This window comes from Petaurus breviceps, unplaced genomic scaffold, assembly GCF_028583685.1.
Source record: "Petaurus breviceps papuanus isolate PSGF00001 unplaced genomic scaffold, PetGlider_PUasm1.0 90897, whole genome shotgun sequence".
Classification (NCBI taxonomy): domain Eukaryota; kingdom Metazoa; phylum Chordata; class Mammalia; order Diprotodontia; family Petauridae; genus Petaurus; species Petaurus breviceps.
In genome coordinates this window covers 90,015-102,455 of record NW_027187374.1, presented here as the reverse complement: position 1 = coordinate 102,455, position 12,441 = coordinate 90,015, and the positions used below count along the sequence as shown (strand labels likewise).

The 12,441-nt window shown below is 38.8% G+C and overlaps 1 protein-coding gene across 1 annotated transcript in view; it reads right to left on the bottom strand.

The window, feature by feature from the left end:
- Positions 1-136, bottom strand: part of PDE9A (phosphodiesterase 9A) — a 167,189-nt gene extending 167,053 nt beyond the window's left edge. The window contains exon 1 of the mRNA XM_069074814.1: positions 5-136. Coding sequence (XP_068930915.1) covers positions 5-73 — 69 coding nt within the window. The 5' untranslated portion in view covers positions 74-136. The remainder of the gene's footprint in view (positions 1-4) is intronic.
- Positions 137-12,441: the final 12,305 nt, after the last annotated feature.

Genomic DNA, 12,441 nt, shown 5'->3' with positions numbered 1-12,441 from the left:
GTACCTTTTGAATTCTTCCATCAATATCCAAATAAATTGCCTTGGGCCGGTAAGTTGAAAAGCCAGATCCCATCTTCTGCTGAGCAGCTACTTTTTACTGTACTTTCCAAATGCTCCAGCAGTCTAAAAGGGAGGGAGAAACAGTGGGAGGGAGAAAGGAAAGGGGGTTAGGGAAGATTAACCAACCAGAGCTGAGCCACCACAGCCGGATTTCTTAGTGTTTCTCCTCTATATAATAGAGGGTTCAGTGCTTATGGCCCCTACTCAATCAAGTCTGTATTTTGACCACTCCTCTCCTTTCTCCTCCCCTCTCTTCCTTTCCCTCCTCTTCTTCTCTCCTCTCCCCTCTCCTTTCCATTCACTCTATTGGTGATTGTGATAGAGGGAACTTTGGGCACCAGGAGAGGGTAGCCAAGACTACAATGTTTTCTGGGGAGAGCTGTGTTTCTTCTAGTCCAAAAATGTGGAAAGATTGTGAAGTGATGAGATTCAAGGTCATGGGCCATTTGTTATCACCTAGATGGGAATTACAAAGGGTCCAGTGGAATAGGAAGGTTAAGGAGAATATGAGCTATGGAGGGGAGAAGGCTGAGGTGGAGAAGTAGAAGAGGTAGAGGATTTTCATTGCGTAAATGTTGCCTCTGATAAGGAGAGCAGTAGTAGCTGGGAATTTTACCCCCATAATAGAGGAGTTGATCATTTAATAAAGGCTACCCACCTTCCACGGTCCTGTGATAGCTGAGCCTGGAGCCAATGCTTCTCTCAGTGGCCCAGGATCTCCCAAGCTTTGAAGTTTTGATGCTAATGGAAGAACTAGGTAGTCATTAGGTCTCTTAGGATTACGTTGAACTCATGTTCTGTACTCCTGCTGGGCTTCTCTGCACCCTTCCCTCTCCAGGGTATACTCTTGACTCTTCAGATTTTTCTCTACCATGCCCTTGAGCCGTATACCTTCATTGATATTCCCCAATTAGATGGGAATGTCCTTGCAAGCAAGGCTTTTTTCTCCCCTGCTTGTATTTGTATTCCTAGCTCAGTGCCTGGCACATAGTAAGCACTAAATCCTTCTTGGCTGTCTGATACCCTACACTGAAGTAATCTCTCTCCTCTGATCTCTTCTAGCACCTTGTTTGTACTTCTCTGGCTGTATATTCTACCTATGATAGTTACTGTGTATAAGTGTGTTAACTTCCCAGGTAGGCTGTACTTTTTTGGGGGGAGGCAAGGAAATTGGAGTCAAGTGACTTGCCCAAGGTCGTACAGCTAGTAAGTGTGTCAAGTGTCTGAGGTCAAATTTGAACTCAGGTCTTCCTGACTCCAGGGCCAGTGCTCTATTTACTGTGCCACCTAGCTGCCCCAACCTTTCCTTATTCTTAATGCAATAGGTCAGTAGGTCAGGAGGGACCTGGGTTTACCTTCTGTCTGAACCTCAATTTCATCATCCTGGAGGTAGAGTACTGACAGAGTTATTGGAATAGTACCTCCCTTTCCAAAATCTATTAGCATGCTATTCCCATTAGTGGAGATGCTGCCTTGACTAAAGTGAGGGGTGGAGTTTGTGAAACATAGAACTTCAGTTTTCAGTCTCTTTTGAGGACTAATAATGAAGGCACTTCTGGCTTTCACCTTCGAGAGAGGGGATCTAAGATGTCAACACCACTTCAGGTTACTGAAGGAAACGACTGGGAAAACATGAAAGGAGCCAATGTTTTCCTTTAGGTCCCTATTTCCCAGCTTGCTGGAGACTTCAAGGAGTTTCTCCTTAGGTGAGATCAAGGACATTTTACCTTGGTTGCACTGAATTATCCAAATGGGAAAGTTCATTCACTCTGTATTGTCAGGTATATGTTAAAACATGTATGCATGCTTTCTCTGATTTCTGTTTTGCTACAATTTGGATGATAATTATCGTTATTATTTGCTATGTGTGTTGCTTGTGGAACTGGTATTAGGTGGGATTGGGGTCAAGCCTTGGCTATAGAGCTTGGGGTCCTCCTTCCTCCCCCCCAAATGACAAAGCAATCAAAAGTTAGATGGAATCTGACCATATCCCCTAGATGAACAACATTTAAGGGAGCAATAGAGATACTTCTTATCTGCCTGGTACCCCTGTCTCTGAGGGGAGCAGAGTGGCATCTGGCCCCAACCTTTTGCTTCACCTTCCGGCAGGACTGAAAGTTTCCCTTGGAGAAAGGGGTGGTGGGGGAGAGGAGAGACTAGACTAGAGATGTCTCTTTTGCCTCCCTGTAAGCCCCCCCCCCCCTCACATTCTGCTATATGTAAGGGCTTGCTCTACAGGAATATCATTTTTGGTAGATTATTTTTGCAAGACATTGTTGGGCTTAGTGGTTAGATTTTTTTTTCTAAAAGCTGGAACAATTTACTTTCTGTCCTGTGCTACTCCAGTTATTTTTTCCCCCTTTGGACCTGCCCTTTTGTGTTTAAATGATGCTAATTGACTACACCTGTAACCCTAAATTACTTCAAGTTCTTATTGAATGGCTAATAAAAGCCCCTAGCCCAAGACTTTTGAGGCTCCTTGTTCAGATTTTGAAGGCTCTAAATGAATTAAAATCTGCAATTGTTTTATACTACCTTTCTGGTTAAAGAATTGGATCTTCTCCTATACTCGACTATAAGCCGCCATGGGGGAGAAGGGGAGGGAGGGGGACAAGATGTGAAATTCAAGGAATTGTGGAATTGAATCCTGTAAACTAAAAGGAAACAAATTAATAAAATTAAAAAAAATAAAGAAAAAAAAGAATTGGATCTTCCCCTTGTATACCAATATTTTTGTGATGGTGAATCATAAAGCCACCTTCTTTTGTCTCAATTCTTACCTAACCCTTAGTGATAGAATGGGCATTGCCTCAGACAAACTGAGGCCTGAGAAATATCCTTGATTTAAAATAAAGTTTTTGGCATTTTTTTTCCTATGACCAGGTTTATTTCAGAAGTGAGATTTTGTTTTCCCATTTTTGGAAAACACTTATTTACATTTTTTCTTTTATTTTTCTCTTCATAGGAAGTAGAATTTTTTAGAGTCATAATCTTATTTCTTCTTAATTGTATCCTGGGGTATTTTAAAATGTAATTTTTATTTCTTTATGTCATTTTTTCTGGAAGTGTAACAAGCTTGGCTTTAATCTAACGTTATATTGATACATAAAAACTCATTGGTGCTGTTTTTGTGAATTGAAGTTATGTCTTTTGCTGTTCTGTGGTATTGTTTAAGCACAGTATATTAATTCAATAGACCATCATTGCTGCAATACTGTACATTTGCTAATTGTATGAATATTTGTGGATTGATGTGGGCACATATGGAGCAATCTCTAGAAAAGGTGAGAAATGAGATATTTCAGGGGTACTGGAAAAACACAGAAGTCTCCTAATAACAGTTATAGACCTAGATTTTAAGAATGAGGACAAAGGATTTGGGACAGAAAAGTTAAAGGACTGGGAGATTATACAATTAAGACAACTCAGGAAGTTTTTATAATCCTGCCTGAGGATTTTGACCATGGAGATATTCCTGAGGAATTAATAATAGGAAGTTAGTTATTCCTGGGAATTTCAAACTTGTACAACCTTTGAGGATGAGGAACTGTTTGAAGAAATAGGAGCCTTTCTATTCCAAGGAGGCATTCCTATGGAGAGACTGAACACAATTATACGGAAGAATTGTGCTTCATCTATGATTAAGGTAGAGGCCATACCCCATGTGGTATACAAATACCAAAAGCCCCATATTGGCCTTTCTTCGGGACATGAAGCATGTCCCCAAAGAGAACAATCCTGGGACACTTGGGTTAGACCCACAAGAGTGAGCCTGTGATTCTGGAAGATCCCTGAGGTTGACCAAGTGATGAGCATGTCAGAGAGCCTAAGAGGGACAGCTGTAAAAGCAAATGTCAGGGAGGCTAGGTGGCACAGTTAATAGAGCACCAGTCCTGGAGTCAGGAGGACCTGAGTTCAAATGTGTCCTCAGACACTTAACACTTACTAGCCGTGTGACCTTGGGCAAGGCACTTAACCCCAATTTGCCCTCCCTTCCCCCCGCCAAAAAAAAATAAAAAGGAAAATGTCACATGGCAAGAGTGAATATAAACTTTAGCTCAGATGTTTGAGGGGGGGGGCACATCCATAGACTCATGTGCTAATTTTGTCCCTAATACTGTGCAGCACCTGTTGAGTTCCTCTGCAAGATGGAGCAACCTGTGCAGAGACAGGTACAGATGGGCTCTTTGCATCCTGAGAATGCTGGAAAAAGGATTGTTTTTCTGCAATTTGTTGAGAGATTGTTCCAGGGCTTGACCCTCATGCAGCTGACTTGGGAATAGGGTTACATATGATGGGATAATTCAAGCACATATAAATCAACATCAGCTGTTATCTTTTGTAACCCTCCCACAGCATGGAATACAATGTCTTCATACTATAATTAAGTACTCTGTATTTTTTGGAAGACATTATTGCATGATACTTTTTTTTAGATGAGACCATCACAAAATTCTGCTTCACCAAGTTAAGGCCAGTTGCATAACCAAATGTACAGAGGCACCAGTAGATGATTAAAACACCAACTCTACTAAGGCATATGAAGACTCATGGAGGACAGGATCTGAATCTCTTTATAAAAGAGTCTGGTACTAGCATGCATACTAGGTTGGCAATAAATTACTGGGTGCAGAAAATACTGAAATTGATCATTAGAAGAGGTTTAAAATTTTGGTAGTGATATAGTAGGATCATATGTCCTTGTTATCCTAATATATTGATCTGGAGTATGGTTTTGGAATCAGAGGACCTGGGTTTGAGTATTGGCTCTGTGAACTTGCTACCTAGAAGACCTTGGACAAATCACTAAAACTTCCCTGGGCTTCAATTTATAAAAATTTATAAAATGAGAGGTGGGTTAGGTACTCAGTAAGGGGGCCTTCCATCTCTATATCATAAAGAAGTTCTTTTTTTTCTTTCAACTAATTCAGAATAAAAGGTAAATAATTCTTATTCTTTGGGCACTACAGGTAGCTGAATGATTTAGATGTCTGCTTAGGCCTTCAATTTTTGCTAATATTTTTCTTCCCGAGCTGCTTGAGAAAATACCACATAATTTATCTTTGCTATCTTTCCCTGCATGAAATATAGTGCCTTTCTCATAGGGCAATACATTGATAAATGCTTGTTGAATCCTTATTAATTGGTAAATCTATGACCCCTTTTAAATTCTATAATGGAGTAGAAAAATACTGTGAAATGTTGATCTATATCGCATTAAGCTGATATGTAAATATGCTTTTTCATTTATCTTGTGAATTTTATGTATGATGAGTGATTGATACATAGTAATTCTTTTGATTCTGTCATTGAACCTGTCTGAAATTTCTCCAGCTATAAAATAAGAGGAAAAGACAAAGAATAACTAAAATTCTTTTTAGGCTGATGATTGTTGAGTGAGTACCTTGACCAGGTCTCACCCACATACAACTAACCAGGTCTAGGACATGACTGAACTGTTTTTTTTAAGCAATTGGGGTTAAGTAACTTGCTCAAGGTTACATGGCCAGGTGTTTCTGGGTTCGTGCTATGTGTCTGAGCCTGGATTTGATCCCCAGGTCATCCCAACACTGAAGCCAGTGCTCTTACTCACTGTGCTACCTGGCCGCCCCTGAACTCTGTTTTTGACTATCAGGCATGACCAGAGATCTTCCCTGCTTCTCTTTACCCTTCACATTGATGACCAGGTCAAGATGAGATCCACCCTTCAGAGATCCACTTAGGAAAAGATAATATACTCAATATTGAGTGGAAACTTGGGTCAAAGCTGACTCAGCTGATGATTAGAAGGTGAGTATCTCAGCCCAGGACTTCACCAGTCCCTACCTCTGACCACCAGGAAGGACCAGGGATTTGTTATCTGCTCTGTTGCCAACACCATGCATCCCACCCTCTACCTCTTGTTCAGGGAATAACAGTCAAATCGACAATACTGTTGTGCTGTTGACTGGTGTGACTTAGAGGCAGTTCAGCAATGCATCAAGCATTGGACCTAGAATCTGGAAGACTCTGAGTTCAAATTTGGCCTGAGACGCTAGCTATGTGACCTAGAGCAAGTCACAACTTCTGTTTTTCTAAGTTTCTTCACCTGCAAAATGGGAATAATAGCATCTATTTCCCAGGGTTGTTGTGAGGTTCAAATCAGAAAATATTTGTAAAGCATTTTACAAGCTTTAATAAGCTATATAAATGTTAACTATTAGTATGAGGAGAGAAGAAAACAGGTCCCACCCCAGTCAATTTATGGCACTTGATCTGTGGGTAGACATGATCTTTCTTCTTTCTTGATGCCACAAGAAAGTGACAGAGTGACTTACTTTGGAAGTTTTCAAAGATACAATTTTGTGAATTCTCCTTCATTACACTGTTATTGTATGTTTGTGTGTGTGTGTGTGTGTGTGTGTGTGTGTGTGTGTGTATGGTGAGGATGTTCTTATTGGAAAGGCATGTAGAGATCAACACAAAAACCAATGACTTTTCTTGGCGACACTAATAGGCATCTTTATTCATTTATCTTCTCTGATTTTATTTCATGATTTTTTTCACCTTTTTAGAGGGCAATTGGGGTTAAGTAACTTGCCCAAGGTTACACAGCTAGTGTTTTTTTTGTGTGTGTGCTAAGTGTCTGAGGCTGGAACTGAACTCGGGTCCTCCTGACTCCAGGGTCAGTGCTTTACTCACTGCGCCACCTAGCAGCTTCTATTTCATGATTTTTAAAAACCTGTGAGGCATTGTTGTATTTTTTTTTCCCTTTGGGAATTCAGCTTCAGTTACTCTGAAGTTTGCATTATACATGTTTCTTTTTTTAAAAAAGATTTTGATGTTGCTGAAAGTTGGAGAAAACAACTACTCTATCATCTTGTTTTTTGACCAATCCACCAATGACCTCTTTGAGTATTTAATCCCTGTGAAACTTAGCTCTTGGTATCTTCTATATACCTATTTCATTTTTATGTTGTTTTTCCCAATGAAATGAGGACAAGAACTGTTTTGCTTTTGTTCTTTTACCTTCAGTACCTAGAATAGTGCTGGTTCACAGCAGACACTTAAATATTTTTTCAGATTATGTCAATAGAGCACAAATGTCAGTGGATCATACTACATTGACAAATCTTCTAGTTTTGAACTTTGGGGCCGTTGACTAGGATCAGAGAGTCTTGTAAGAAGATTGTTTGTGATACATTACTGTTATTAACCACATCATCTCAAAAAGATTGTTGTTTACTAAAGTATAAAGGAAATGTGATATGCATTACTGGGGGGGATGCCTATGTTGAAAAAATTACAGATCTTTTGATGTCTCATTGATAGGATCACAGTGAAATACATCCTAGTATATTCCTCTTGATGCTTGATTATAATTTCCAGAACTGAAATCTCAGAAGACATATGCTCAGGTCAGGAGATTTTTCCATAGAGCTAGGAGGGAAAGGGAGAGAGAGGGAAAATTGAATGAATGAATTTAAAGGTGTTCTTCAGGACCTCAGCAGTTTTAACATGTCCCAGAGACCCATGAAGAAGAGAAGTCAACCATTGGATATGCATGTGTGAGTGAACCAGACAAATGGCTGCTGTTGAGGAATACTCTGTGCTTTTTCATGGTGCAGCTTTCATTACAGGTATCAAGACCAACCTCAGAGATTTTGTGAAAGACTTTAGAAATCTAACTGTTGCAATAACTCAATAATCAATAATATTCAATAATTGAAAATAAAATTGCTGCAGTCGCAGCAGGGAAGAATAATAAATGTACATGGAGCTTAGTACTTAAAAAATACAGTGCTAAATTATCGAAAAAATATTAGTTTCTCATGGATAACCTGTGATAATAAAATAAAAAGATGACAATATTTCCTAACTACATAATTTACTTATTCAGTGCCAAACCAATCAAACTCCTCAAGAAGTTTAATTTTAAAAGAAATAAAATACTTGTTTAGTGGAACAGATTCCTAGGCACATAAGACCCAGGAGCATCAACAAACCCAAAAGTCTACAACTATTGGAGTAAGGACTCAAGAAAACATCTGGGAAAACCAGAAATCAGATTAGAAAATGTTAAATTTATATCAACTTCTCATGCAACATACCACACAAATTGTTGTTGTGTTGTTTTAGTCATGTCCAACTCTTTGTGACCCCTTTTGGGATTTTCTTGGCAAAGCTACTGGAGTGGTTTGTCATTTCCTTCTCCAGCTCATTTTATAGATGAGGAAATGGAGGCAAACAAAGTTAAATAACTTCCTAAGGGTCAGACAGCTAGTAAGTATCTGAGGTCAGATTTGAACTCATGAAGATAGTCTTTCTGATTCCAACCCCAGTGCTCTATCCACTGTACCACCTAACTGCCCAATCCACAAATTAGAGGAGTAGATAAAGAAATAAACTTTCATAGCTGAGGATAAAGAAAGAATTCTTTTTTTTAGGATTAGGGGAGAGGATAAAGGAGATATTATTTTATTTATTTATTTATTGCTTTTTGGAGGGGGAAAGGCAGGGCAATTGGGGTTGTGACTTACCCAAGGTCACATGGCTAATAAGTGTTAAGTGTTTGAGGTTGGATTTTAACTCAGGTCCTCCTGACTACAGGGTCAGTGCTCTATTCACTGAACCACCTAGCCACCCCTAAAGAAAGACTTCTTAACCAAACAAGCAATAGAGAATACCATAGAACATAATGTAATACCTCATTGCATGTGGGCATGGGCAATTTCTAGAAACACAACCCAGACTTATGATGCTATGTACATATGGAGATAGAAGTAGGGAATAAGAAAAAGAAGGTGAGAGTCAAGTCACATACTTTGAATGTCATGCAAGAAATCTCCCAGAAACATTGTTATTTGACAAAACTAAACCCACCAACAGATTTTTTATTTTTAGCACCTGAGATACAGCGATCAATAAAACTTATTAGTACATTAAAAAATCCAAAAATATATGTAATGGAGAGGTGGAACCAAGGTAGTAGAATGAAATAAATGTTTTTGCTGAGTTCTCCCAACATACCTCTCTAAACAACTTTAAAAAATTTTTTGTCAAAGTGGGATAACCAACAAAAAGTCACAGTGCAGGACAGCTTAGGAGGAAAGAAAAAGAGGTCGACAAACCTGGTTTATTGAGCACTAGGTTAATGACTTCCATCATTTCTAATTCTCCCTTTTCTGGTTTGTTCTGTTGGTCTACTCTTTTTTTTCTAAAGGCAGAAGGTAATACCAAATGGCTTTTTGGCTGCTACTTTATAATATAGTTTGGTGTCCAGAGGTATCATTCCCCCTTTGTTCCTATCATTTTTTGTTATTTCCCTTGATAGCCTAGATCTTTTTTCTCTCCAAATGAATTTTATTATTTTTAAAATTAGTTTTACATCATAGTTATTGGCAATAATTAATGCTGTCCTACCCCACAGATTATCTGTCTTCCTGATGGTAATAAAAGTTTTGATCCAAAATCAGCCTCTCAGACATTACCAAGTTCTTGGTCTGTTCCTGACCTTGAACTGGAAGGAGGAGGAGAAAGCTTTCAGAGTTGTTGAAAGATTCAGGCGGCATGAAGAAGTGCTCCAGAACAAAGAATGATGGAGACATTCTAAGCATGATTTTGCTAATTCTGCATTGCTGACCAAAGCTGATCTCAGAGGAAGTGAGAGTGGTTTTCTCTTCTCTTTCTCCTTCTCCCACGATGTCAGATGTCCATATGTACTATCCACTAACTCCCTACTTCCATTTTATTTTGCTAGGTTGTTTGAAAAGCAACTAAAGTTTAAAAACTTCATTCTCTTTCTAAATCATTAACCTCTGATAAAGTTGTTGGCCAAGAAAAGCCCAGGCTGTCTAATGTATTACTTATTGTGTAGATAGCAGTAAGAAGAGGATGGATTCTTTAGAGATGAAAGACATGTATTTGCTCAGGAAGACTGAAGTGGGGTCTAGAGTCACAGAGGCAAAGGCAGTGTTACTTTCCACAGGTCTTACAAAAGTACTTGAGGGCAAATATAGCAGATGTAGTAAGTCCCGAGCAGCAGCTGAAATGTGTGGGTAATTAGTTGAGGGCATGGAAAACTGTTACTATTTTAGTTTGAGAGGCTTGGAGCAACCAGCATAACCTCTGGAGTAGGAGGGGGAGAGCTAGATCATTGAACCAAGCAGTAGCTTAGCTGGAGGGCATCAACAGTGAATGCACAATTACCATGGTGGCACAATCTAAGGCAACGTTCTAAGAGTTTGAACTCTGCCCTCTGGTGGTTTGAATATTTTACTACATTCTTGAACAGACAAGAATTTGTTGTTTACTCTGGTGTGGGGAAATCCCAGTATGGGAATTCTCTACATTAGATAAAACTGGTCTATAACTTAGTAGATAGATCCTAGCAGTTGCCTGAGACCCACAGAAAATAAGGGCTTTGCTCAGCTTAACACAAATAGGGTTGGAGGTAGGATTTCAATGCAAGTTTTCCTGACTTGATGCCCATGTGCAACTTTAATTCTTTACAGATTGGTATTCCTCAAATAATACTATATAAGTGTTCATAACCATGTGGGATAATTGAAGGATGTTGTTCTCCAAAGTTTGGGGTCATTAAAAGTAATGTATAGTACTCCAAAGAGATCACAAAAAATGAAAAAAGAACCCACATGTACAAAAATATTTATAGCAGCTCTTAGTGGCCAAGAACTGAAAATTAAGGGGATGTCTATCAATTGGGGAATGACTGAACAAGTTGTGGCATATGAATGTAATGGAATACTTTTGTGCTATTTGACATGATGAGCAGGCAGACTTCAGAAAAACCTGGAAAGACTTATATGAACAGATGCTGAGTGAAGTGAGAAGAGCCAGAAGACCGCTGTACACAGTTGTACACATTGTACACATGTTGTACAATGACTAAATTTCATAGACTTGACTCTTTTTGGCAATGCAAGGATCTAAGGCAACTCTAAAATATTCATGATGGAAAATGCTGTCCGCATCCAGAGAAAGAACTACGGAGTCTGAAAGCAGATCAAAGCATACTATTTGCTCTCTCTTTTTGTGTGTGTATTTTGTTTTGTTTCTTCTTTCTCAAAGTTCCTCCTATTGGTTCTAATTCTTCTTTACAACATGACTAAAGTGAAAATATGTTTAATATGAATGTATATGTAGAGCCTGTTCAGACTGCATATCATCTTGTGTAGGGGGAAAGGTAGGGAGAGGGGGAAAATTTAAAACTCAAAGCATATGGAAGTGAATGTTGAAAATGAAAAATAAGTAAATTTTTAAAAGAAAACATAGAAAATAATGTATACTTTCTCAAATGCAATGCTATTACTCATTTATAGACTTAATTTATTATTTATCAGTAATCTCTGTTTAACAGAAATGTTCTAATCTTTTGACCATAGCTCCAAAGCCAGGGTTTCTTGGTCAAATAAAATTTATTGCAAACAGCCGGGAAGAAAGAACAAGTGACAAAGAAGCACAGTCAGGATCATGTAAGATTATGTGGCAAAAATAAATAAAAGGAAATCTTGAAATATGATATTTCAAAAAAAAGGTAGGGAATGGAGCTACATTTTTGTGTGAGACAATGATGAAAGAGGAGATAATAGCAGAAGGTGTCTGAATAATGTGAGATGAGGAAGAGCAGAGAAGAGGGACCACATGAAGAAAGGCTTCATTTTTCCCTCTGTAAAATATGAGGCAAGATTTTCCACTGAGACAGGGGGAAAGCGGAACCATGGAAGGTCTGAGGAAGGATTAAAAGGTTTGGAAGAGCCAATGTGGATAGTGAGAAAGTGAGTTGATAAGGAAAGTTTAGAAATATTGTCTAGCAGTAATGAGGACCCAGTTGAGGTTGTATAATATAAATTGGTAGTGGACTGTCAGAACATTTGTGTGATTTTTCTTCACCATCATTCAATAGCATGTAAGATCAAAGGTAGTGGATGGTGAGAGTCATCAAAGGTTGAGATTTAGCAGAACTTAATCATCAGTATGATAAGAAGGCCAAGGAATCAAGTGAATAGGACAGTATGGAAGTAAACTGGTTCGCCAAAGGATGAAGATGAGGAAAAGAGGAGAGAGAAGGTGGTGTGGGTTGATGTCCTATGAGATAACTAAGGATTCAAGGAACTGAAGGTCACAGAGTGGATGAAGGGTGGGGTTCAGTGAAGAAAGGCAGAGGTAAGAGATGGAAAGTCAATAGATTATGGTCTGATAACAGGGTTTTGGAATTCTTGAACGTAGAGCTGGTATCTTTGTGAATGAAGACAAGATCAAGAGTATGTCCATGTTTCTATATCTTGGAGAAAGAGTGGAAGAGTAGGTCATAAGAAGTGAAAAAGTTGAGGAACTGAGTGATTTGTGTGTTTGAAGGAGATTCAATAAATATGTTGAAGC